Source organism: Macaca nemestrina, chromosome 14, assembly GCF_043159975.1.
Source record: "Macaca nemestrina isolate mMacNem1 chromosome 14, mMacNem.hap1, whole genome shotgun sequence".
Taxonomy (NCBI): Eukaryota; Metazoa; Chordata; class Mammalia; order Primates; family Cercopithecidae; genus Macaca; species Macaca nemestrina.
The window spans coordinates 91,960,872-91,988,547 of record NC_092138.1 but is presented as its reverse complement, the minus strand read 5'-3'; the positions used below and the strand labels follow the sequence as shown (position 1 = coordinate 91,988,547).

Below are 27,676 nucleotides of genomic sequence, written 5' to 3'. Positions count from 1 at the left end.
AAAGTATTGTTACATACTATTTAATTTGTTTAAAACATTTTAACAAGCCAGGTGCAGAAGCACGTGCCTGTAATCCCAGCCATTTGGCAGGCTGAGGTGTAAGGATTGCTTGAGCCCAGGAGTTTGAGACTAGCCTGGTTGACAGAGCAAGATCCCATCTCTATATAAATAAATAAACAGACAAACATTTTAACAAAAACATTTAATTAACAAAGATCTGTTTCCAAAGCATTTGCTTCTACATAAAAGAATCAACTAAAAGCATTTTATATAAAATTGATCAAAATAAGTTAAAAATACTTTGAAATACAGACTGAGATTTACATAACAATTTTTTGGCCTTTGAAATACAGATATTTAAATATTAACTTTTTTTCTGAATATAGAGATACTTGCTTATTGTAGAAAAGTCGGAAAATACAAAAAAAAGCGTAAGAGAAAAAAATAAAAACCCACCATCATTTCACCACCCCAAATCACTATTACAATAGCATTTTGATGTTCCAAGAATGCATGCGCACACACACACACATTCTCACACATTTTAAAATAAACTGGGACTATATACTCCATATTCATTTTTTACCCACTTTTTTCATTCTTCTCATGGGCATGTTTGTATGTCATTAAATGTTAAAAATATGACTTTTAAATTGGTCATCTGTTTCCAATTTTGCGGGGGATGTGGTGAAACAGGGTCTTCCTCTGTTTCCCAGGCTGGAGCATAGTGGCATAATCATAGCTCACTGCAGCCTTGACCTCCTAAACTCAAGGGATCCTCCCTGCTTGGCCTTCCGAATAGCTGAGACTACAGGTGCACATCAATATGTATCACTAATTTTTGAGTATTTTTGTAGAGATGGGGTCTCACTACATTGCCCAGGTAGTTTTGAATTCCTGGGCTCAAGCAATCCTCTTGCCTCAGCCTCCCAAAGAGCTGGGATTATAGGCATGAACCATCACACCCAGCCTGTTTCCAAATTTTGTCATTATAAATATTGCTGTGATGTACATATTTGCCCTTTCTGGAGGAGTAGAAATGGGCTGACTGGTTCAACAGGTGTGAATTTTAAGAGTCTTGAAACACTGGGAGATTGTTCCAGTTTATATCTCAATTGATAGACTGTGTGTGCTCTTCTTTCAGCACACTCTGATCAGCAATGAGCATGATTATTTCGCTTTTAAATAAAGTTTATCAATTAAAATGGCAGAAAATAACATCATATGCCTTTTATAACCTGCTTTCTTTGCTTATTAGTAGTAAGGTTAAACTTTACAGTTTGTTTGGCCATTTCTTATTTTTTTCTGTGACTTGTAATACACAGACATTTCCAACCTCAAACTTTGTATGATTGTTTTCCTTTAAACTTACCAGTTTTATGTTTAGACATCTGCCTTAAAACAATCTGAAGATTTTCTTCCTCTTTTTCAATTTCCTGCTTTATAAGTGAAAGCTGAGTTTTTCTTTCACTAATCTGAACGTTCAGTTCTCCTTTCTGAAAACTCAGTTCTTCCAGAAGAGATTTTACTTCCTGTGTTTGAAAAAAAAAAAAAGTTACCCCCTCCTGTGACTGTAAATGAAAATTACTTCAAAATAAGTTCTGTTATTTATTGTTTTATTTCATAGAAATTCTAATTTGGAAACAAGCTCATTTTTGCCTTTTATGTCAAGAACAGCATTATATTTTGCAGAAACCTATTTCTATATAATAGAAGAAAGTAACATATTCTCTTCATCTAAATATATTTGCAACATTACTATAAGCAAGGCAATGTGCTATAGAGAGAAAAGCCTGACTGAGACATGGCTCCTGCTCTGGAGGGGCTTAGTACCTTGTTGAGTGGTAAGGCAGGGAACATAAGCACGATCACAAAAGGCTAAGATGCCCTAGGAAACATGCAGACAGAGTGTTTCTAAACTCAAAAGAAGGAAACTCCTTCTTCCAAGAGAAAGAAAAAAGTCAGAGAAGTTTTCTTTTTTTTTTTGAAATTGAGTCTCACTCTGTCACTAGGCCGGGGTGCAGTGGCACGATCTCAGCTCACTGCAACCACCGCCTCCCGAGTTCGAGTAATTCTCCTTTCTCAATCTCCCGAGTAGCTGGGATTACAGGTGCATGCCACCATGCCTGGCTAATTTTTGTATTTTTAGAGATGGGGTTTCACCATGTTGGCCAGGGTGGTCTCAATCTCTTAATCTCGTGATCCGCCCACCTTGGCCTCCCAAAGTGCTGGGATTACAGGTGTGAGCCACTGTACCCAGCCAGAAGTTTTCTTAGAGGAGGTGGCATGAAGCTGTGCCATGAGAAACAGGTGAGATCAGGCTAGTGATAGGGGAGAAAGGGAATTCCTGGAGAAGAAATGGTATGAGAAAGGTACAGGGGCAGGAGAACTTTGAGCATATCCAGAAAACAACATGGGGGACTATACATGACAGCCACTGCATGGATACATAACAAATTGATTTTACAGAGGAGGCAAGATTTCAGGAATTTATATTTTCATTTGGGAAGAAGCAATGAAAATACATCAAAGTAAACCTACAGCACTGTCCTAGGACTCTTCAGAAAACCTAATAAAAAACACACCTTAATGTGATTGCACTTCTCAGCTACTTCAGTCTCTCCCAGTCTCAGAGCTTTCTGGAGGTCAGCTTTTGCCTGCACCATGCTTCCTTGGAGTAGATGCAGCTCCTCCTTTTTATACCCTAACTGCCTGTCCAAGACAGCCATCTCCTGCTGCTGACTTGTCACCTGTATTAAAGAAAAGGGAAGAGTAAGTTTGACAAAGGCCATACAGCTCTCTGTGCTAACCTGGAGATAATTTAGTTGTGAGGTAAAATCAGGAGCTAATAGCCTAGCCCCCAAGAGTCAGAAAACCCAGGCAAGGAGTGCAAGAGTGAAATGCCTAATGAAAACCTTGAGCTCACATACTTAAAACCACTCAAATCACAGTGATCACAGTAAGAACAACAATATGACAATCATGATTATCCCTCAGGTTATGGTTTTCCAAGAACTTTTATTTTTATACCCTAATTCCATTTTGACATCCTTGGTGATGGAAGTTAGTCAGAGATTTTTAAAATGTATTCATTTTTAAAATTAAAAACTTGTTACAATTTTAAGGACAATACATATTTGTTTACAAAAAAAGAAGACCACGCGGATATGCAAAAGGAAGAAAACAGAAAATACTCAAAATCCCCCCTTATCAGATGACCACTTTTGTACTTTGGTATTGACTAAAAATACAACCGCAAGTGTTCATAAAGGCATTTAACAGAATCATAGAGTATACCATGTTTTGAGACTCACTTTTTTTACTCAAAAATATTGTATTGAGTTGGGATTCAAATTTAGTTCAGACTTTATCATTAACAACTATAATACATAGCCTCATTTATTCTTTTCTACAGTTAAACATGTATTACTTTTATAATCATACAGTGCTGTGTCAGTTGTTTTTTCAAGGCGTCTATTGTCATACCTGGCTTTTCAGCTTTTCCAGCTCAGCTCTCTTGGCTTGAAGGAGCGTCTCAGATTCTTTAAGGACTTGCAGGTGGTGATCCTCACTGCGTTCTGCCATCTCAACGTCTTTTTGCAGTTTCTGAAGCCTACAAAGCACCAGCAACATTAGAGCAGATCCTAAGGGACTCGGAACCCCAGAGCTGTCTTCCAGCACAAACCCCTTGTAGCCCTACAGGGGACTGACTTACTCTTCTGTCAGTTTTTCCTTCTTCTTGCTTAAACATTGGAAGTCTGAGTCTTCTGCTGCTACAATTTTGTTTATTTCTTTCAAGATTTCTTCTTGCTTGATTTTGTGCTGCTCCAAATCCTTTGCATCAGCCTGGAGTAATCTAAAGCACATTGCTTTATTCCCCCCAGGTCCTGTAGACTTACCATGCATTATTTATCATAAACCAATTATTATCCCCTTAGAAGCAAACTTTTCATTCATCTCAATGTGTTCTTCAACGGTTTAGGGAATCCACCTACCTTAGCTCCTGATGAGCTTTGACAAGGTTAATGGCAGTTTCCTGAGCTCTCCTTTCTAATTCTTCAGCATCTGACTCAGTTTGCAATAAACTTCTCTTGGCATCAGTGAACTTTTCGACAGCATTTTTTGTCTAGAAAAGAAACTGTCATTAAAAGCCATTCAGTTACAATACTCACTCACAGCTACTGGCCATGTAAACCAGTACATCTCTTTTGGAAAACAAGATGATACAGAAAGACATAAAAATGTCCATTCACTATAACTCTAATTCTTGGTAAAAATTCAGAAGCAAAGAACTACTACAGAAAAATGCTCATTGTATAATAATATAAGACCTGACAAATAATAGGCTAAGTGATAACGCATTAACAAAGTGGAATACTGTGTAGCCTTTAAAATGATCAGATGACAATGTAGCAACACAGAAGACAGTTAATACTATGTTGGCTGAGAAAAATAAAATGATAATAAGCACTGTGAGAGCAACTATGTAAAACTACACGTGTCAATAAAGACAGAAAGACTATATAAAAGTAGTCACTTGAAAGTAGTGGAACTAAAGACGCTTTTTATTTCAAATAATGTGTAATACTATTATATCATTTAAAATATTAAAATTATCTACCCAACTAAGTGGTAATGAAGTGATTTTACCAAGATACTCTCCACACAGAAATTCTTGCTGTACTCTATAGTCATTATCAAGTGAAGTAAAAATGCTTTGATCTGGTGATAATGTAATTATGGCTGACAAACACAAACATTAAATACTTTGCAAATGTTTAAAATCTTCCTATATAAGAGTTGGTAAAAACACAATTTTTTTTTTTTTTTTTTTTTGAGATGGAGTCTCACTCAGTCACCCAGGCTGGAGTGCAGTGGCGTGATCTCGGTTCACACCATTCGCCTGCCTCAGCCTCCCAAGTAGCTGGGACTACAGGCGCCTGCAACCACGCTGGCTAATTTTTTGCATTTTTAGTAGAGACGGGGTTTCACCGTGTTAGCCAGGATGGTCTTGATCTGACCTCGTGATCCGCCTGCCTCGGCCTCCCAAAGTGCTGGGATTACAGGTGTGAGCCACTGTGCCCGGCCCACAATTTTTTTTTTAATCAACTTGGTTTCTTTTTCTGCCCAACATAAGATGCTTAAAACAATGACATCAAAAGTTCCAAAAATAGAGTGTGGTTTGCACTTGGTTGAGCAGTGACTCACCTTCAGCCAAAAAAAAAAAAAAAAAAAAAACACAAAAAAACTGAAGTCTGCCATTGTACTAAAGCCAGAGGAGTCCGTATGTTAAATTTGTCTATTAAATATCTGCATGCATGCAAAAGGGTTGGCAAGCTCCCAGAGAGCTACATATTTCACCATACGTCTTTCCATTTCAGATGGCTTGTTTCTGTCAGTTTCATCAGCAAAGCACTGGACAAAACTCGCTAGGCATTCCAGAAAAGCCACCAAATAGTTTTTTGTCTCCTTCTATGTCAGGTTTTAACACGTCTGGCACACTCCTTACAAAACGCCACTACTTTCTTTCTCCTCCTCCTTACCAAGCTGCCTCCCTGAGTCATTTTGGGAGGATGAAGGTAAAATAACTTATCAGCTTTGGTTCACTTACTACCTCTGCCTACTACCGCTGCCATCAATTTCCTTTTGATGATTTTATATATATATATACCTATATATAAATATATAACCAAAATATACCAAAATATATAATCAAAATATACCAGTGATATTTTGAAGATATATCAAAATAATATATCTTATTATATATTATTATACCAGTGATATTTTTTTCCTCTAGTTCTGCTCACATCTATTTTCTCTCACAGTAATCCAACATATGAAAACAGAAGGAACAGCTCATCTGAAAAGAAAAGGACTTTTTCCATTTTTAATTACTCACAGAATTTCTTTAATAAACAATTTAGTTCCCAGGTAATAGATTGCTTTTAATTTAAATATATTCATGTTGAAATAGCAAAATAAAAATAATAGTTCCTGAGGTGTTTCATGTGGGTAAGGAACTCTTTTCATCCTGGAATTCTCATCCAATTAAAAGAGCCCTTGGTTATGTGACCCTGGGCCAGTAATGAGCCTCTCCGAGCTACCTCAGTAAACCAAGCTAACATCATCCTACAGGGCTGCCAGGAAAGTTAAACGAAACATTTACAAAATGGCCATGCGTAGCCATAGCAGTGGCTCAATAACAGGTAACTCCTTTTTCTCCCCAACTTCCCTCTGTGTTATAGTCTAAAGAATATTATCGGGCCAGGCGCAGTGGCTCACACCTGTAACCCCAGAACTTTGGGAAGCCGAGGCAGGATCACAAGGTCAGGAGTTCAAAACCAGCCTGGCCAACATGGTGAAACCCCGTCTCTACTCAGGAGGCTGAGGCAGGAGAATCGCTTGAACCAGGGAGGTAGAGGTTGCAGTGAGCTGAGATTGCACCACTCCACTCCAGCCTAGGTGAGACACCATCTCAAAAAATAAAAGAATATTATCTCAGACCAAAAAATATTTTGTATCATTATCAACTTGAAGACCAAAGTAATACTTGTGAGGTCCATTGTAGTTTAATAAGAATATAAAGATTGACCTATTTTAAAAAACACAGCAGAATCCAAATAATTAGATATAAAAGACACACAGGATAAGGAGGTGGGGTGTGCTAGGAACTAAGTAACTTCAGGAATTTTAAATATGCTGTTTTATTTAATCCATGCTGAAAAGCCTACATATTCTTAGCCTGAATTTAAAGATAAGAAAAGCAAAGCCAGGGGACTTACATGACTTGTACAAATTCTCACATCTCCTTAACTAGCAGAGTCCAGCCTGGAACCTGGCTGTCTGACTTGGACAACTGTCCTCTTAGCACACACACTCTCTTTCTAATCCTTCATGCAGATAGTAAGCTGACTCACCCACACTGAGCTCACACCCCAAACCACAACAAGACATACCTTTTCTTTAGTGCACGAAAGTTCACTCTCAGCCTCTGCCAGGAGTCGGTCAGCTTCCCTGAGCTCTGAGCGACGTTTCAGAAGAGTCTTCTCAATGCACTCAATTTCATCTACAATATCTTCATGATGTTTGAGTGATTTTTCTATTTCTAGTTCAGTCATAAGACTCTCAACATTTCCATCAATGAAGTCCCTAAAAAATAATATACACACCCATTAAAAAATTGTAAATGTAGACAATATAGGTACTTGTAGCCTAACTACTAAAAAGATCTACAATGATTTTCTAATTTTATATGAGAATAGATAAGAAAGACTGCTACATTTGATTCTGTTCAAGGTCTATGTTTACCATTTTATTAAACATGGAATTCTTATTGGCAATAAATGCATAATATGTAAAATTCATGACATGGAATTGTTTGCCCTTTTAAATATAACAACAAAGACTATTATGTTGTCATCTCTTGACCAAGAAAATGTTGATACTTCTATTCTCTTGAGGTACAAAAATAAAGCAAACCACTACCACAATATTCATCCATTCCCTCAAAACTATCCTTCAAGGGCAGTTTATAGGCTGCCCTGAAGACTACCTGATTTTGTGATTTATTCCATTCGGCTAAAGTAAAACTCTGGTGACAACATTTGACATATCAAAAACCGTGACACACAATTCAATATCTTAAGGATAACATGACAAAATTATTTAAAAATTAGATTATCTATCACTGCATGACAGAAAAATATGAAAATAAATTCAACATTTAACAGATTCTTTCTCTTTAAATGAAGGCATACATATGATTTTTACTTTCTTCTTGGAACATTTTTGTGTTATCCAAACTTCCTAGAATAGTATTTATTACACTTTTACAACTATGAAAAGAAGTGGTGATCCTACCACCCTATCACCTCCCTCCAAAATACCTCAGAATAAAAAAATTCCACTCCCCAATGTGTATACCCACAAAAATAACAGATACAACCATCTGCCTAACCTTCAAACGTCTAGCCCCTATCTTTTAGGTGTGGCCCTTGCTTTCACTTGCCAAGACTGTTAGTCACATGTCTGCTGCTAGATGGCAGCAACCACGTCTTTCTTACCTGTGTCCTCTGCAGGCCTCCCTACCACCCTGGGGTCTGGGCCAGTCTGGGTTAAATGACAAAAACTGGGGAACTGTCATAATTCATGGACTTCTGCAACAGATAGGCTTTTGCATAATTAACCCAATCAACAGATGCTGCATTCACTAAGTGATCCTATGACAGGTGATGGGACACAGAGATGGAGGTCCAGCTACTGCCTTCAAGGAGCTCCTGGGCTCCCCACAACATTGTGTGAACAGTGCTATGACCAAGGTTGCTAACCTTGAATTGTGGGCACCTGAGAAGAAATAGGCTTTTAATGAGGAAAAAAAAGAGAGGGGATCTCTGACCTTTATTTTGAAGACAGGTTGGAGTTAGGCAGGGGGGTCAGCAGGGAGAAGACAGTACAAGCAAAGGTGTAGAGGCAGGAGAAAACGTGGTGTTCAGGGAAACCACAGGAAAGCAGTGAGCCAGACCCAACATTGTGATAAAAGAAAAAGACAGGTAGGTTTCAGATGGAGAAGGGCCGTGTATATTCTGATGGGACTGAGAATCACACGGGAAAGTGGAACAGTCAGATTTGCAGTGTGTCAAGATACAGTGTAGACCAAGAGAGAAGACATGGAAGGCCACTGTGGAAACTATTACAATTGCTAGGATGAGAGTAATTAAAAGCTAGAGAAGGGGAGATGACAGAAAGGGACCAGTTTGAGAGCTCTCTGGATGCAGTCAGCAGGATTTAGAGACCAACTGGAAACATAGGAGAGTAACGGAAGAGAAAGAGTTGAGAACCCCTGCCATATTTTTAGCTAGGGTAACTGGAGAGGGGAAATGGTTATACCACTCTTCAAGAGGGACTACAAGAAGAACTGATTTGTATTATTGGCCAAAAGAACACAGAACTGTATTGCTCAATGTGGTACTCAATATGTGGCTATTAAATTAATTGAAATTAAATTTTGTTCCTCAGCTCCATCAGCCACATTTCAAGTGCTCAACAGCCACATTGAGCTTGTGGTTACCGTTTTGGACAGAAAATCAAGAACATTCCAAGATTACAGAAAGTTCTATTCTACAGCATTAATGAACTAGTATCGCATTTGTCTGAATTATAAAAAATATGTTAATTACTTTTGCTGTTGACGTTTCTGGACAGTTCTATGTAATTCTTCTACTTCACACTCTAAGCTTTTCTTCTCTTGCAAAAGATCATCAATATTATGATGCAGTTCTTCCATTTCTTTCTCGGACTGCCGCTTGGATGCTCTCATCCACCGTTCTTCCTGCTGCTTTGATTTTAAATGCTGCATTATGTCTTCCAATCTAGAAACTTCATTCTCCTGAATGAAGAAGGGGAAAAATGCAGAGCTGAAACATCACAGGATGTTTCCTCTCTTTCCTGCCAAAAGCTGAAATTAACTGTGGTTAAAGTGGTATCAATGACCCAAAAAATGATGGTAGATTCTAAGGCTTTGGTATAAAAAGTTAAATGTCACGGATGAAATTGATGGACAAATAGAACCTTTAATTTTTCAAACAGTCCGACTATGATTGAGAAACATTCGCCAAGCCTCTTGTGGATAACCTCTGCCTCCAAAGAGTTCGCTGTCTAGCACAGAAGACTTTCTAGACAGAAGTCTCTCCCTCCTCTGGACAAATGGGAGAAACGTTTTCTGAGAAGCCTGCCCAGGGGAAGAGGTGTTTTGCCTGGGTTTTGAAGAGTGAATGAAAGAGGAAAGACCTAGGCTGAAGAAGTAACATATGCAAACGTAGGGAAGCATAAAAGTGTACCTGAGAAACTATATAAACGGCCGGGTAAGCTTGGAGAGTAAAAGAACCAGTTTAAGAGATTATCAATAAATGCTGAATAGAAAGAAATTGTTACAAATTACAATGTGCAAGAAAAAACTTTAAGAGAATATGAGTGACTACTATAGTTAAACTTGTAAATGCACACAGACCCTCTAAAACTAGTCTGACTTATTACAATGGTACTGGTGGACTTGATATGTGTCCTAGTTTATCTTCCACTCAATCTGCCAAGAGAGTAAGGAAAAAACAAAGGCTCCAGGTGTTCTGAGTCTGAAGGAGGAGCTTAGATTGTATTTTATTTCTCTAGAACCAAAAAATCAGAAAGTAATCTAATGAGGCTGGGCGCAGTGGCTCATGCCTGTAATCCCAGCACTTTGGGAGGTCGAGGCAGGCGATGACTCAAGGTCAGGAGTTCGAGACCAGCCTGGCCAACATGGTGAAACCCCGTCTCTGCTAAAAATATAAAAATTAGCCGGGCATGGTGGTGGGTGCCTCTAATCCCAGTTACTTGGGAGGCTGAGGCAGGAGAATCGCTTGAACCCAAGAGGCGGAGGTTGCAGTGAGCCAAGATTGTGCCGCTGCACTCCAGCCTGGGCGACAGAGAGAAAGTCTGTCTCAAAAAAAAAAAAGAAAAAAGAAAAAGGAAGTAATCTAGTGATTAGGAAATAATTATTTCTTAGAATCTAGCCTAAGAATAAGAGATACAGTAAGAATTTAGGTCAGCTACAGTACCTACAAATATAGAAATGTTGTACAGTCATTAAAATACTGTTTAAAGACATTTATAAAACCATGGGCAAATGCTTATAACATTAAGTAGGAAAAACAGAATACAAAATATTATGTACAATAAAATATAAACTATGAAAATAAATAATAAATCCCACCACCTAGAGATAATCCCCACCAAAACCTTATCCCCACCAAAATATAAACTATGAAAATAAAAAATAAATAAATCCTACTACCTACAGATAATCCCCACCAAAACCTTATTGTATGCTGTCCATACCTGTGTGCATACACGTGCACATACATGTATGTGTATACACTCATATTATACATATGTGTATGTGTACAAGTACAGGCACTAGGAAGTGAATATATACATACACATTAATATAACACCTGTCAATAGAAAAATATATAAGCTTTGTAAAAATGGTAAACTTCTGGACTGAAAACATTTATTAAATGGCTAACCCAGGTTTGTAGATTGGCCTGAGACCCTAACTCCTGTACATGGTATTTTTGTTTTTTTGGTTTTTGTTTTTTGCTGTTACCGGGGCTGGCCTTGAATTCCTGGGCTCAAGCAAACCTCTTGTCTCAGTCTCCTGAGTAGCTCAGACTATAGGCACACGCCATTGCTTTTAGAAGAGAAATTTTAGTAAGAGAATGCTTGCACAGTTCTAAACATCAGCCTTACAAACACACCTTTGCCATATAATCCAGTCATAAACAGGTCAACTCATTAAGTATATACCCTTATCAGTCACCCATGGAAGCAGTGTGGAAAGAGAGTTGTATGTCTTTCCACTTACTAAGTTATGGTGTTCAGGGACGTTGCAATGCAGCACACCCATAGGGATGAAGGGGATTGAGAAGTTGCGGGGTGGAGGCCCATACACCATGGGGGCCCCAGCAGGAGGTGGGCCATAAACAACAGTGCCAGGGGTGAGAGGTCGGCTATTGTTTGGCAAGGGAGGAGGTGGTGCATACAGGGCCATGCCCTGGGGCACAGGAGAACCATCAGGAAGCACAGTATACATCATGTATCCAGGAGGAGGCACAAATGGGGGTTCTTCTTGGTCATCCAGCTCACTCTCTTCCTGACTATCTCCTCCACTGTCTGCATCTTGAAAGAAACATACAGAAGAGTTTATTAAACAAAAGAGTGTTTTACCCCCATGGTTTACCAGGTAAACAAATTTAGTAGAAAACAGCAGCATTTAAGCCAAGATACTGGAGATGTGAGAATAAAACTGAAAAAAAGGTCAAAACTACTTTTGAAAAGCAGCTCAAAACATGGATTCAAAGTATTTTCTATGGCTGACACTTGAGTTTTTCTTATGTTTATCTGTTGGTTTGTTTCTGCATTCATTAATTTATTCATTAATTTATTAAGTGACCATCTGGGTATCTAATTCATGCTACATACAAGATCTCACAGCACTCAGTGTTTACCACTGTCATGACATTTAACACTCTCCAATGTGATAGCTTACAAACTTATCTGCCCTAAAACCAGAAAATATGTTTGCTGATCACTGACAACAGAGAACTTAGAACACAGGCACACAATAAACACTCAATAAACACTTCCTGGCCACATGCGTGGCTCATGCCTGTAATCCCAGCACTTTGGGAGGCCGAGGCAGGTGGATCACTTGAGGTCAGGAGTTGGAGACCAGTCTGTCTAATATGGTGAGACCCCCATCTCTACTAAAAATACAAAAATTAGCCAGGCATGGTGGTGCACGCCTGTAATCCCAGCTACTCGGGAGGCTGAAGCAGGAGAGAGAATCACTTGAACCCGGGAGGCAGAGGTTGCAGTGAGCCAAGATGGTGCCACTGCACTCTAGCCCGGTGACAGAGCGCGACTCCATCTCAAAAAAAAAAAGTTTCTGAATGAACAAATTCTCAGAAGGTCATATTCACATTTTACAGATTAACAGTTTCAGAAGCTAAATAATTAGCCGAAGACCACACAGCTAATAAGTGAAAAAGATTTACTCAGGTCTGACTCTTCCCCCAGAGCTTTGGAAGACAGATCCATAACACTTCATTTTAGGAAGGTGAGATTAATGCCATCAGGCACAGACACAAGACACCATGCTCCAGTACAGTCAAAGAGGCTGCTTAGTCAGCCTGGGTGAAGCAGGGTGGAAGAAAGCTCCATTTAGGAGCATTGTTTGAGGACCTAGGTCTTGCTGAAGAATAAGTAGGCAGCAGCATGGGAGGGGAAGGAGGAAGGACATTCCAGACAGGGTTTAAAACGACGACAAGAGGTCACTGGCCAAGACCAGATCACAGAAGACCTTATGGAGCTAGCTAAGGAGTCTGGACTGTGACTTAGGGATTTCAGGGAATCAATAAAAGGTTATTAAACAGGCAAGAGAAATGCAACTTTCCTATGTGATTTGACTTACCTCTATTTGGAAACAATTTATGTAACCCACTCCTGATGGGAGAATAAACCCAGTATCCTGAGGCAGGGGGAGGTCCACTGCCTTCCTTCCCATCCTGCTGCCCAGGGCATGGTTTTCTAACAGGAGTTGAGGCTGTGTACTTAAGGCCAACACCAGAGTCCTTGGTGGCCTGGGAACTATGGCTGGAAACCTAAAACAAATGACAGCAAAGCACACTATCTATTACAAACGGAAAGGCTGATTTTAAGAAATGTCAAAGTCTAGAGCAAAGTTGAGATGTAGCAAGGTTGAGAAAGAACTTGGTTTCTTTTCATTATCCTTATTTTTCACAGAAGTGAGGTGATTACACAGTCACATAAACTGCAGTTCCATACACAATTCAGTTTATTAACATCCCTCTGGACTTGATCGACATGGCAGTGTCAGGGAAGCCATGCAGAAAGGAGGGCTGTGTGGGTAATGGCTGGGGTCACATCAGACTGGTCTGTGAAAGTGAAGGGCTCAAAGTGTGGTGAAAGCAACCAAATTAATGTCTATTTATCCTTTCAAAAGCCATTTTAAAACACCCATCTCCTATCCTCTCTTTTGGTACAATTTTCTAGAAATCACAAGTCCTTGGTCATACCAAAATGGAAAAAAGCATGTTATCTGGCAGTTTGACTGGGTTAATTTTATGCAGCAACTCCCCAAGGGACAGAAATGAAAGCAAGTTCTCCATAGTGATCAGACTCCCGGGTGTCAGCCTCTGTTCTCTCTGTAGTAATTTTTCCTAGTGGTTTTTTGTTTTGTTTTGTTTTGTTTTGTTTTTAACCTCATCCTTAATGGCCCAGCAACTGAGGCAAAGGAAACCCGTGAACTTCGAAGAAATCTGGGGACACCAGTCTTCTGTTGTCCTGGGAGCTTGGCATGGCTTTAAAGCTCTACTCTGCTACCCTCTTTCTCCTTCCCAGTCTGTAGGTACATCCTCTAAACCTTCACCCAGCTCAGGCTTATATGTTTTGCTCTAATTTATACTGCTTCCACCTCCAACTCTGGTTGTACCAAGGAGTTGGCTTCCTTTAGGATTGCTGGGAGAATCTAAGATTCTGCTCTTCAGGGGTCTGGTTAAGTCTACACAGCCCTGGGATCCTAGTGTGTCTGAGCTGCTTCTCCCTGACTATTGCTCATCGGCTGATTCTAGCAGGATGGCACTAGGCCCCCCTCTGCTTTGGATGAATATAGCCTACAGTCTTCTCCTCACTTCCCATATTCAGGCCCCAGTCTTCTTCTCACTTCCCACATTCAGGTCCCAGGCTCTGACCGTTTCTCTTTAACATCTTTTAATCTCATCTCCTCTTTCCCAGATCCACTGATCTAGCTCTGGCTTCTACTCTTTACCGCAATCAGTTCAAAGAGCCCCACGGAAAGCTCACCCTACCACAAGTATAGTCTCTGTACTAGCCAGAATATTATTCCTAAACTACAGCTCTGATCATTTTAGTATACAACCCATTTCCCATGGCCTATATAATTAAGTGTAAGAGATTCTAAGGCCCTTTTAAAAAAGCATGACCTCAGGCCGGGCACGGTGATGGCTCATGCCTGTAATCCCAGCACTTTGGGAGGCCGAGGTGGGCAAATCACCTGAGGTCAGGAGTTTGAGACCAGCCTGGCCAACATGGCAAAACCCTGTCTCTACTAAAAATGTAAAAATTAGCCAGGCATGGTGGCGCGTGCCTATAATCCCAGCTATTCAGGAGGCTAACACAGGAGAATTGCTTGAACCCAGGAGGCGGAGGCTGCAGGGAGCCGAGATCACACCACTGCACTCCAGCCTGGGGGACACAGCAAGACTCCACCTCAAAAAAAAAAAAAAAAAAGGCATGACCCTAATCTACTTTTCAGCCTCATCTGACACTGCTCCTATAAATCCTCTAGTCCCACAAAGCTACTTGTCTTTGCTAAGCCAATAACTCTCCTCTTCCACACAAGCTGTTTCCTCCCTCCTAAAAGTCCATTGCTCACTGCTTGTTAAGTGCTGACTCCACACCACTGCTTGAGAAGCATTCCTTCCTGAACTTCCCATCAGATGAATCCTTAACATCTCTCTGCAACTAGAGAATACAGGTCAGGTCTGTTGTCACCATTTTGCAATTATGCTGGCATGGCCAATGAGATCTTTGAGAGCAGGGGCTTTACCATTCAATGTGATGCCTCACCACTGCCTACCACTTGGCCTAGGCTTCAGTAAGCACTGAATGAATGTTTGTTAAAAGGACATGAAATCCAGGTGCCTTTTTTTCTGTCGGAGGTTCTGCACAATTCTATGCCCATTTCAGCAGGCTCTCTGGGCTCAAATCACCTTTTCCCCTTATAGTATCCTCATTCAAGGACCTTAACACATACCACCTGAGTATGAACAGCCAACTGTCACCTTCCCCAAGAAAGCCCTATTTTCATCTCAAATATTAAAAACACTACAGAACCTCAATGCACGGCTTAGCATAGAAATGTCATTTTTGGTACCTGCTCATAAATTTGGGGAAGGGGACAATGTCACACTTTCTTCAAGAAAATTCAGTATACATTCCCAACACCACAGAATTCCTACTTTTGATGATGGTGGTGGTGGCATAAAGTACCAATAGCCTCGTCTTTTGAAAGGATCTGCCATGCTGCTGATGTAATCATTCTGATAAGAAACTTCACGTCGAAGTTCAGCAATTTCTTCTAAAACATTTTCAAAGCCTCCTTTGCTGTCTGTAAAGAAAAGTCATTCTATGAAATTGATATGAAATCATTTACTTCCTTTCTTTTTCAAAATATAAAAGAGATTCCATGAGAGCCAATTAATTTTATCAGTTCCTCAAAGCTGACTTTCAGTCTGCCCTTTGGTAAATAAAAAAAAAAAAAGCAAATAAACTGATTTGTAAACATTATTTCTTTTGAAATTACAAATACAAAGCTCTCTTTTTTTTTATTTTGAGACAGAGTCTTACTCTGTCATCCAGTCTGGAGTGCAGTGGCCCAATCTTGGCTCACTGCAACCTCCGCCTCCCAGGTTCAGGTGATTCTCCTGCCTCAGCTTCCTGAGTAGCTAGGTTTACAGGTGCCCACCTCCACGCCTGGCTAATATTTGTATTTTTTAGTAGAGACAGGGTTTCACCATGTTGGCCAGGATGGTCTCGAACTCCTGACCTCAAGCAATCCACCCGCCATGGCCTCCCAAAGTGCTAGGATTATAGGCGTGAGCCACTGCGCCCGGCCACAAATACGAAACTCCTGTCTTGGCACCCAAGTCCCCCAGTAACACACTTACAGAAAATACTTTTAAAATTATCTGATTTTACTTATTAAGCTAATTACCACAGCTCTCTAAATCAAGCATGGAATTGATTTGTAACAGTTAAAGGTAAAAAACAAACAAGATGATTTAATTTTACAACTACAAAACCACTGCCAAAAATCAAAGCCCAATCCTTTACCAGTTCCGGTGAGGTCTAGTACATTCTGCAGCCTTGCAATCTCTATCCTTTGTCGTTCCATTGTCTCTTTCAGTTTCTCAATTTCTAGGACCTGTGAGTTTGATCCAGTACCTACACCTGTTTTCTCCATCTCAAGTCGAAACTATTTTAAAAAAATCACACAAAGTTGCCAATGAATTCATTCTTTCCCAAACACATTTATCCTTTCAACTTGATTATGATTCTATATTTATTTACACTTTCCCAGTGAGGAAACTGCATTACTTGGAAACTGCACCAAGCCTGGCACACAGTAGAGGATAAAGTACTGATTAACTATTGACTGCACTTCAGACTTCTTTGAGACATCACCTACAGTAATTTTGTCTTTTAGGAACTGATAAGAATCTGATAAAGGGGAGGTCTCTGGGTACCAACACTGACCTGCTCCTCCTTCTGCCTGAGGAGATTCTGCAGGAGTTCGATCTCAGCTTCTGCTCGGGTCAGATCCCTGGCTGCTTGTGCTGCCTTTCTGCTGAACCTCTCTGCTTCCTGCAACTCCTACTGGGACAGAGATATGAGAAAGGCACCACTGCTATCACAGGTTGTTTTCTTCATTTCTTCCTCTTGGATTGATTCCTCTGCTTTCATCACATTGCCTACCAGGCTGTTCATAAAAATGGACACCCAAGCCCCACCTTCTCCTGTGTTGTTCCCATTGTTGGGCAGCCTGCCCAGCCCCCAACCCCAAGGTGCGACATCAGAAAGAACAAAGGCTAACTTTTTTACTTTTGTACTTTTACTACAGTCTTCCATGATTATGTCTCTCTGGGCTCTCATCATTAGATATTTTTGTCTCCTATGATCTGCTATCTTAATCTTATTAGCATTTGCATCCTATAAAGCATGGTAACAGCCATTAGCTCAGTAAGGAGTCATACTATGAAGTAACATTTTCACATAACTGCACAAGATGAAAAAATTGAGATTCAGAGGGATTATATGACAATCCTTCAAGAACCCTTGTCCAGGTAGATATTGACAGCTACCTCCCTAAGCAGATCCTTACACGTAAAGGTAGGGATAGTATGTTTATTTGATGATTCCTTTCAGGGCTCAGTAGAATGCAGGATCCATGGCAGCACAAAATAAATTATTGGGGGTTGTTATGGGGGGAATATAATCTGTAGGTCTTAAGAAAAACAGACAACTTTACAGTGGTTTGTAAAATAACCAATGTTTATAACAAGATCAATAATACAAGTTGCCATGTTTTTTGACAGCAGCATCATTGATGGAAACCTGTTCTGTACATGTGAACTCACCTCTGCTCGCTCCTGGTTAATTTTCATAACAGTTCCATGAAGGGATTTCAGCTGGTCTTTGGCAATGGTGAGCTCAGCTGTGGCTAGCTTATCAGAGGTGGCCACAGCTTTCTTCAGTTTTTTCAGTTCTTTATCTAAACCAAAAAATTGCTCCTGAGATTTGGCATCTTCAAGTTTCTTCTAAAATAAAAGAAACATTAATTAAACAGATAAATTATTTGGCAGGAATGAATTCAGATGTAAGCTCCAGGAGGGTAGGGACTCTGTTCACTGCTGCCTAGAACAATACTTGATACACAGGAGGTACTCCACATATATCCACTGAATAAATAATAGATCTCAAAACTGTGAGAAACTTGAACTAGGTCTTCTTGGTCAAGAATCTTAGTGGTCATAACTTCTTCCATTTACTGGAAAAACATTTCCTGGCACTACCACCAAGGCATGGATGAACCTGCCTTTGAAATCAGGCCCTGGGCATAGGGTGTTAGTAAAGGAATTTGGCATTTTTGAGCAACTGAAAGGAGAAGCACAGTGAGAAAAGGAGAGATCTAAATAGAGGCAAATCACATAGGCCTCATAGGCTTAAGAATTTTGGCCTTAATCCTAAGAACAAAGGAAGCTACTGGAGGGGAGACTGATTATAGCCACTTGACATTTTAGAAAGAGCATCTTGGCAGCTCTGGAGAGCAGGGTCATGAGCAGAAGTGACAGATCGATCAGACAGCCACAGCAGTCATCCAGAAGAGAGATGATGACAGCACAAGTGTCTAGCATCAGAGAAGGAAAAAGGTCATATATTCCAGATATATTTTAGAGATGGATTCAACAGGACTTGGAAACTGATGGCTTCTCAGTGAAGGATAAAGCAAGTCATTCACTGAGGCTGGGAGAAAGCAGACGGCAGGTGAGAGGATGAGAAGGTGTGAAACAGTGAGGCATGGGAGAGGAAGATCACCACAGGAAAGGGTCATATTGTCCATTTGAGATTGGTAACTATAAGTTTTTAATGACACCACTATACTGGATGGGTGACTTTTTTCTCCAGGAACACCCAGTGTAAGTGCAGGCCCAAAGAAAGCAGAGAGCTTCAGTTTTGTCAGTGAAATAAAACAGTAGAAAAGGACAAGGGACTTAAGGATATTTGTAGAGGAAAAAAAAAAAGTTATAGCTGGTAGACCACAAAATTTAAGTTGGACAAGTAAGAAAGTAAAGACAAGGGCTTAACAGATAGCAAAGGTCGGGGTGAGGCTATTGAACTGGAAGCTCAATAAGGTTGAGAAATTTTTAGTGTGTGGATGCCAGCAAGATAAGTGGTTATGATCAGAGCAAGACTCTTCAGTTTGTGATTTCAGAGGTGGGTGCAATTTTTAAACTTGACAAAGTCCAGAATGTGACAATGGGAGTAGATGGTTGAGGTGGAATGGAGAAAAGCCATCAAAGAGAGGCAGGGGTATTAGAAAGGATGATGAGGAGTTTAAAAGTAACTTTCCATGGATGTGTCCAATTGGACAAGAGGTTTCAAAGGAGTCAAACTCCTCCCAATATCACTTGTTAAGTACCACCTAATTAACTCGAAAGTCACTTCTTACATTCTCAATTCTCTTGTTTCCATCTACCATGACACCTGGTCTTAGGCTCTTGATTCAATGACATGCATCCAGGTCCCACCCAGGTCAGGTTCAGCACTGTGCCAGCAATGTAGCCAGAGGTGACTACAGATCGCACCCGTCTCAGCTGACCTAGCTGCCAGGGGGCAGAGCACTGCCAGCAGGCACTTATGTGTCTCATTTTCCAAGCCTTCCCTACCTTTTTCTCTAACTCTCGGAGTTGGGCCAGAATTCTCTCCTTCTCTTCATCAGCTTCCTGAAGTTGGAGATCTGTAAGGCCTTGGATTTCCTCCATACTTTTTAGATTTTCTTGCAAATAGTGAATTTCATTCTCCAGTTGCTGGATTCTCGCTTCATGTTGTCTCTTATCAAAATTAATCTGTGAAGAAATAAGATTTCAAGAATGATTTTTAGGCAAAATATGTTTTAAGAAAAATTAAAACTTTTTATGAATTATCACCCATTTTACTATAGGCTGTAACTTAATTATTTACTAACGAGTTGTCAGGAATGGTTTTATCTTGAACGATCTCTAGGAGTCATTTGAATGTTTGCCTCTTCATTAAAATCATCACATCAAAAAATACCAGATTCTGGCAACACACCATACTCTAGGAATGTGGCATTATTTACCTGCCTATTATAAAATAACTTGCCTTTGCTTCCAAATCAAGGAAAACACAATGTCACAAACAAGCCTGACTTTGACATAATAACCACATTCAGGGTTGAGTTTTAGTCACACCCAGCTTGACTTGTTATAAGTGAAAATAACAACAATTCTGTTGTATTTACATGACAAAGGAAGCATTGTAATTTGCTGGAAAACATTAATATTTGCCAAACACTTCCCTCCAGGTGCCTCTTGTCCTTTTCTTACTCTTGCTTCCAGGGCTCTCTCACAGGCCTGCCTGAACTCTTCTTGTCCAGTTGCCAGTTTCTCTTGCTGCAGAGCCATTTCTTCTTGGAGTTTTCTTTCTCTAACTTGTGCTTCATCTCTTTCCCACTGGGAGTGTGCAAGAATTTCACTGAATTGTTTCTGTAAATCAGCAAGACTTTTCCCTAAGACATCTGAAGGACTATGGATGCTAGCGAGGAGGAAAAATGGTATAAATGTGACATTTAATTTTTGATGCAAACATGCTATTAACATTAGCTCGAGTAAAAAGCTGTGTGGAGGGACTGGTGTCAATCTATAGCAATTTACTGACCATCTCCTAAGTGCAAATTATTGTTTTATCAAATGACTGCCACCACTCTGAAACCATAGGCTCACATGAGGCTAACAATATTTGCTCCAAAAATAAATGTCCATTTCATATATTTGAAATAATTATGTTTTCTTTTGATGTTTCTTCTCTATTTAAAATGTATAATGTGACTCTACTTCCTGACCATATATAATTAACTTTCAAGAAAAAAAAACTCTTAAATACCAAAAATTACCCTTAAATACCAAAAAAAAAAAAGATCCAAAATGTAAAAACTATCAGTGGCAGACAATTAAAATTAAATAATCTTCTGTCTCAGTCATGAAAACATTATACGGAGAACCTTACAAAAGAAATTTGCCATTAACAGAACTTAGAAAGGTGAGTTTATCATGGAACCTCACACTCACAACTCCCAAGTTGTGAGGCCCACTCTAGTCTTGGAGGTCTTGCTTTTTCCTTACTTCATTTCCCCAGCTCCTAATTTCAGTTTTCTTCTTAGCTCATCCACACGAGCTGCCACTTCTTCTGGACGAACCAAACCATCAACCACATGGTTAAGGTGATTCTGGAAATCTTTAAGTTGCTGTTTTAACAGATTATTGTCATCCTATGGAGGGGGATGAAATAGGGATTATCTATTACATGACAGCATATTTTCACTACTAACGAACTAACAAACATATCTAGACCACAGAACTAAATTCAGACAATGCCTCTTTCAAGTAAAAAGAAATTCCTAAAATTTCCCTATGAGTACTCTACTTCAAACTCAGTGTAACAATGTTAACTGAAATGAAGAATTTAGAATGCAATTAATATGTTTTCAAGTGCCTGTTCCATCTGGAGTCCTCTTTATCTATAAAATTGCCCCAAGGCAGCCCTTTCTGTAGTACTATCTAATCCTGGCCACAGATCATCTGACTTGAGGCCAGTCAACACATCAACTAGCCAGAAAACAGGTTCTCATTCTCTCCATAATTTGAAACAAGATTCAGTACAGCAAGTCTATATAAATGTTGGACTTGAAAATATGTCAGCTCAGGGCTGGGGTCTATGCTGGGCCATAAACAATGCTCGGAGAGATTGAAAAAGAGAAATGAGAAAGCCCCTATATCAACATCAGAGGTGGAGCAGCTCTAGTTCCTAGCAAGCTATCTCCTTTCTTGAGCTCCTGTGAGTAGGTTTTGGTTCATTGCAACTAAATGATTTCTGACAAAGAATTGTAGAGTGGGTTTAACTTGTACTCAGGAGGTTAGCTGACCAAGTAACCAAAGAATCTAGTTCTAACTTAGTCCCACAACACGTGTAAGCATTCTAGAAAGCTGACTTCACTTTCTACTTTGGAGAAGTCCCCTGAAGAATATATATTAGTCCTTTTCTGTAAGATATGTACACTTAAGTATTTGCAGGTGAAAGAAAGATGTATAAAATTTTTCTTTAAAATATTCCAGCAACAAAAGAGGTGGACAAAATGAAACAATGAATGTTGACAACTGTTTAGGTTGGGCAATGGGTAAATAAAGGGTCATAAGTATTCTGTTTTTATGTTATATGAAAATTTCTATACTAAAAATGGAAAATGATAACTCAAGGAAGACCCAACACACACACACACCTCACATAGTAATGAAAAACATGTGTATCTTTTATATTTGCTTCAGAAGTGGAACTGAGAGCAGTAAAAATTAAATTCTAGGTTATTAGATTTCTTTAAACTTCAAGGAACAAACATTTGAAGTGTTAGAAGAAGAACTTTTGCGTGAGCTTAGTCTTATTTCTCTCAAATTCCCCTACATGGTTTTTTTTTGGAACCCTTCCTCCAAGCCACATAAACTCTGCCCTTTTATTTCTGGTGATAACAGCTACCATCTCAGCTAGCCAAGAGGCCCCCAGCCTCACAGATTTGGAGACCTGAGTGATGATTCAGGTACTTGTTTGTTCGGACATCTGTCTTCTTTGAGAGTTTAATTATCAGAAAAATCCTATCCACCTGTTTTTCCTGCAGTTTGTTCAGCAGATTACTGTGAGAACAGCTATACATATGTTGACATACATTCCCACAAACAAAAAATGATTACATTTTTAATAGCATCCTTTCCGAGAAGAGGACTGTGAAAACTGTTTACACATAAGAAATCCCACTGCAACCCACTCTAGTTAAATTCCTGGATAATTACAAAGATATTTCAGCGGAAGAGGAATGCACCAATCTGATCATTTTAGTTCGGTCTGGTGACAAATCTACTTTTAGAAGAAATGCAAGATACTGCTTTTGCCCATGAGTTTACACAGTATATTGTTTACTACTGACACTGCCTCTATCTCTTTGCACCATCATAAAAACAAAAGGAGATTCACAAATAACAATTTTAAAACAATGGTCACAAGAGAATAGGGGCTATGGTGCTGCTCCACCCAGAGTGGAGCTCAAAAGTTCTGCTCCCTTTTGTCTAGTAATTCAAGTTGCTTACTACATGTTAGAGCAGGTTGCTAAGTGCCTGACTAAAGATATCGTCATCTTTGGGTGTTCTGTGTAAGAATGTATTCTAAAACAACAAATCTCTACCTGCAGGTGTTTAAGTTTTGCATGGAGCTCACTGTTCTCTTGCTCCTTTTCTTCTGAGAACTGGGCTTTTCCAAGGGCATTCTTGAGGGCTTGCCTTTCCTTCTCAAGTTCTGCTTGAAGGGCTGATTGTTCTAACTGTCACCATACGAAGCAATGACATGAAAGTATAAAACAGCAATAATTTATTATTTTAAAAGGCACAAATAAATTTACATATACACACAATCCCTGGCTAGCTATAGTTTTACAACTCAATTTTATGTTTGTACTCCCAAATTTAAAAACCAAAGATAATTTTTTCACACAATCCTTAAACTATTATTAACACTTAAGAAGGAGTAAGCATCGGAATCAGGTCAGCCCAAATACAACAAATCAGAATCTTCAGGTGTGGGCCGAAGCACCTACCTTTAAAAGTTGTGCAAGTGATCCAACAATTATTGCTCTTCTTTCCCTTAGACTAGTATTTCTCAAACTGTGGTCCTCAAAAAACCTGTATCAACACTAGGTATGCCTGTTAAAAATGCAGACACCTAACCTCTATCTCAGAAAAGAGATTCTGGATCAGAATCTCTAGGGTGGGTGGGGCCAAGGAATCTGTACTTATCGAGCATCACAAGGGAGTTCATGTAACTAAAGTTTACCAATCAGAGACCTGCAGATCTTCAGATCAGAGACAGAAGACCTGTTATGTTTCATATTCTCAGTGTGGTTTGAAGACCAATCCTGGCAGTCTTGGTGCTGAGGAAGGGGGAATGTCCCTTTCAATACCAAGTGAATCAGTGAAAAGGCCAGGCTCTTAAAATAATTTTGTCAAGACTTCTGAGAAGAAAATAAAAGACAATCAAAGTACAAAGGACAATGTATTTCAAGCTAGTACAGTCTGGCTTGAAGAGGAGAATTTATGAAGGAAAATGCCACCTAGAAATTTTATTTTATTTATTATTATTTAAAAATATTTACTGTTATTTTAATTGTTTTCCTAAAACCTCCTAATTTCTGAGACTCTAATCTTGTCAATTATACTTCTACAAAACTTAGCACTCTTGAGAAATACAATCCTGACAACTGTCAAGTGATGATCTGATATCTCATAAGTAAAGGAATATACATAATTACTATAATAAACCAGATATATTTCTAGTTCATTTTCTAATTATATGAATTATTTTTTACATACATTCCTGAGATTCAAAATCTCTTATTTCATTTTTATCAAATAAGCACGTATTGACACTTCTCATATGCCAGGCACTAAAAAAACAGAAACAAACAGATACAATCTGGGCATTCACTGAGCTCTGAGTCTAGCTGGGGTAAAACAAACAGATCATCTAGGAGCATCTAAACAGATGATCATCATATGCATGATAAATACCTTTACTGTGCACAGGTTATAGGAAAACCAAACTGGAGTCCTGAACCCAGATTTTCAGCAGGCAGAAAGGAAAGGTTGAAGTGGCTTCCTGAAAGAAGATGCAGCTCATCTGGCTAATAAATTGTATTTTTAATCTGATAAAGAATACATTACAACTGGCCTCTGCCTGCCCCTCTGCCTTTACCTCTCGTTCTCTTTCCTCACTCCTCTCCCTGCTCCTGGCATCCTGGAGGCATACTTTCAGCACTTCAAATGTACTTACTATATGCTCTCTCTCCTCACCTCTCTGCCTAGAATACACATACCTTACCTTTACCCCTTTCACCCTGTCCCCTCTGCATGGCCAAATCCTACTCATCCATCAGTCATCAGCTGAAACATCATTTCTGTAGGGTGATCTTCCCTGACTACTTCCTCCTTGGCCAAAGAATCCTGTCTCTTTCTTTCTTCCACACCTGTTTCACCTGCTGGACTAAAGTTTACCAATCAGAGATCTGTCAGCTCCACAGGATGGTGACCATGTCTGTGCTTTCCCTAGAGAATCCACAGCACCTGGCCCTCAATGGCCAATCAATAAATATTTATTGGATATGTTTTCTGTAACTTGCAAGTACAATTTAAACTAGTGGATCTTTCAGCCAACCCTGAAAGGAGACAGCAAACTACAACTTACCATCAACCTAAAAGAGGTCTCGGCCGAGCGCGGTGGCCCATGCCTGTAATCCCAGCACTTTGGGAGGCTGAGGTGGGCAGATCACCTGAGGTGGGGAGTTTGTAGACCAGCCTGACCAACATGGTGAAACCCCATCTCTACTAACATACAAAAAATTAGCCAGGCATGGTGGCACACACCTGTAGTCCCAGCTACGTAGGAGGCTGAGGCAGGAGAATCGCTTGAACCCAGGAGGCGGAGGTTGCAGAGAGTCGACATCACATCACTGCACTCCAGCCTAGCAACAGAGCAAGATTCCGTCTCAAAAAAAAAAAAAAAAAAAAAAGTCTCTTAAACCTGTTCTAAGAAGGAAAAACAAACTAGCATTTATTGAGTATCGATGTCAGGTGCTTTCATGTCATTTCTCTCATTTATCTTCCCCATAAGCCATTTTACAGAGGAGGAAAAGGCTGGGAGGCTCAGAGCTATGAACTGATTTGCCCATGTTCACACAGGGGTAGTTATTAGCACTCGGAATGTCTGACTCCAAAATTCTGCCTTTCTCATCACTCCATATACATGGTATGAAAAAACGCTTAACTTTAAATTAAGACATAAATAAAAGAAGGATGATATCTTAAGGCACAGGGTACTTAGTTTCTAGTTGGCTTTATGCTCCTACTTACCTGGGTTAGTCTTGTTACTTTTTCCAACTCTTCCTTGAGCTGGCTGGCTTCAGTATCTCTTAGGTTTAGCCGAGCCTCTAGCTCAGCTTCATAGGCACTGAGATCTCCCTGGGTCTGCTGCAAAGATGCATTCACCTCATGCTGCTCCTGGAGGGCACTTTCTAGCTCTGCAAGCCCCTAGAAAGATACAGTGGGTTTAACTATGGAACCCTCACTATGCTGCTTAAGCATCTGCAAGGCATTATAAGTAACTTGAGCACTGTAAACCAAACGCTGGCCAGCTACTGCTGCCTGCCACAAAGTTTTCAGTAGCAATATCATGAAGCCTCAGACTGTGCATATCCTGGTTGGAAAACAAAGCCTTGGCTAAATGTAATCAGGAAAGTCAGTAAGCTACCAACATACTGTTTTTCAAAGGGACCAGTTCTGTGATACTTACGAGTCTAAAAACATAAGGAGGGAGAAAGGAAGGGAAAAAAAGAGTAGGATAAGATTTAATGCCTATTTTTCATCTGATGTTGGACAAAATGTTTTCGTATTCATTATTCATTGTATCTTCACAATCACTGTGTAAGGCAACTTGCAGTTTTACAGATGAGGAACTGTAGAATGAATATCTAAGTAAATTGCATAGGGCTATGTAGCTAGAAAAAGGATAGTCAGGATATAAATGTAGATCTCTGACTCCAAAGCCCATACTCTTTCTATTAAACCATAGCATGTTCATTTATCAGAAGAACAAAATGGGACTGGCACTCTCTAATATTAAGGACGATAAGAGTACCTTAAATGAGTGCTAACAAGAATATAAGTACATATTTATTAGCATACCATGGTTCTGATTCATTTTAGTCCATTTGTATTTTGTGATTAAACATTACCTCTTTCATCTATTTACTTGGGATCAAACTATTATAGTTTAAAGAGGAGGATAGTATGATGAGAACTTCTAAAAAGAGCTGTCCAAAAACCACTTGGCAACTCAATTATTTGGGCTGCTTGTTTGAAATGTAGATACTACATATAACCAACCAAAGATTATTATCGGCCGGGCGCGGTGGCTCAAGCCTGTAATCCCAGCACTTTGGGAGGCCGAGACGGGCGGATCACGAGGCCAGGAGATCGAGAGACGATCCCGGCTAACACGGTGAAACCCCGTCTCTACTAAAAAATACAAAAAAACTAGCCGGGCGAGGTGGCGGGCGCCTGTAGTCCCAGCTACTCGGGAGGCTGAGGCAGGAGAACGGCGTAAACCCAGGAGGCGGAGCTTGCAGTGAGCTGAGATCCGGCCACTGCACTCCAGCCTGGGTGACAGAGCAAGACTCCGTCTCAAAAAAAAAAAAAAAAAAGATTATTATCCAGAATATGTAAAGAATTCCTACAAATCTTTAAGAAAAGGCAAAGACAATTCAACAAAAAACAGGTAAAGAATATGAATAGGGAATTCACTGAAGAGGAAACCTGAACAGCAAATGAAAGGTGATCAGCCTCTCCAGTAATCGGGGAAAACGCAGTTAACTTAAGATACTATTTTACATAGAACATAGAGATACAAGTTAAACAAACCATGAGGAAACAATCAGTCAAACCCAGAATGTGGTTCAATCTAGGGAATACCAGCTTGGATTTTACACACGCACCTGCACACACACACACACACACACACACACACACACATATATATATATTCTTGGGACAACAAAGAAAATCTGAATACGGTTCAGATATTAGAGGACATTAGGGCCAGGCACGGTGGCTCATGCCTGTAATCCCAGCACTTTGGGAGGCCAAAG

General features: G+C 39.8%; 1 protein-coding gene across 8 annotated transcripts in view; it reads right to left on the bottom strand.

The window, feature by feature from the left end:
• The window catches only part of LOC105487153 (centriolin), a 96,167-nt gene that overhangs the window by 15,545 nt on the left and 52,946 nt on the right, over nt 1-27,676 (bottom strand). For 7 of the 8 annotated variants that reach the window (XM_011750473.3, XM_011750480.3, XM_011750477.3 and 4 more), the window contains 18 exons: nt 25,884-26,060; nt 23,168-23,302; nt 21,063-21,208; nt 20,268-20,475; nt 19,587-19,766; nt 17,778-17,957; nt 16,897-17,013; nt 16,474-16,615; nt 15,600-15,748; nt 13,010-13,199; nt 11,402-11,715; nt 9,180-9,388; nt 6,960-7,152; nt 3,996-4,126; nt 3,716-3,856; nt 3,487-3,613; nt 2,586-2,750; nt 1,373-1,532 (listed from right to left, as the gene is read on the bottom strand). In XM_011750473.3, coding sequence (XP_011748775.2) covers nt 1,373-1,532; nt 2,586-2,750; nt 3,487-3,613; nt 3,716-3,856; nt 3,996-4,126; nt 6,960-7,152; nt 9,180-9,388; nt 11,402-11,715; nt 13,010-13,199; nt 15,600-15,748; nt 16,474-16,615; nt 16,897-17,013; nt 17,778-17,957; nt 19,587-19,766; nt 20,268-20,475; nt 21,063-21,208; nt 23,168-23,302; nt 25,884-26,060 — 3,064 coding nt within the window. Of the gene's footprint in view, nt 1-1,372; nt 1,533-2,585; nt 2,751-3,486; nt 3,614-3,715; nt 3,857-3,995; nt 4,139-6,959; nt 7,153-9,179; nt 9,389-11,401; nt 11,716-13,009; nt 13,200-15,599; nt 15,749-16,473; nt 16,616-16,896; nt 17,014-17,777; nt 17,958-19,586; nt 19,767-20,267; nt 20,476-21,062; nt 21,209-23,167; nt 23,303-25,883; nt 26,061-27,676 lie in introns of those variants that run through there. The other variant, XM_071078260.1, reaches the window with a different exon arrangement.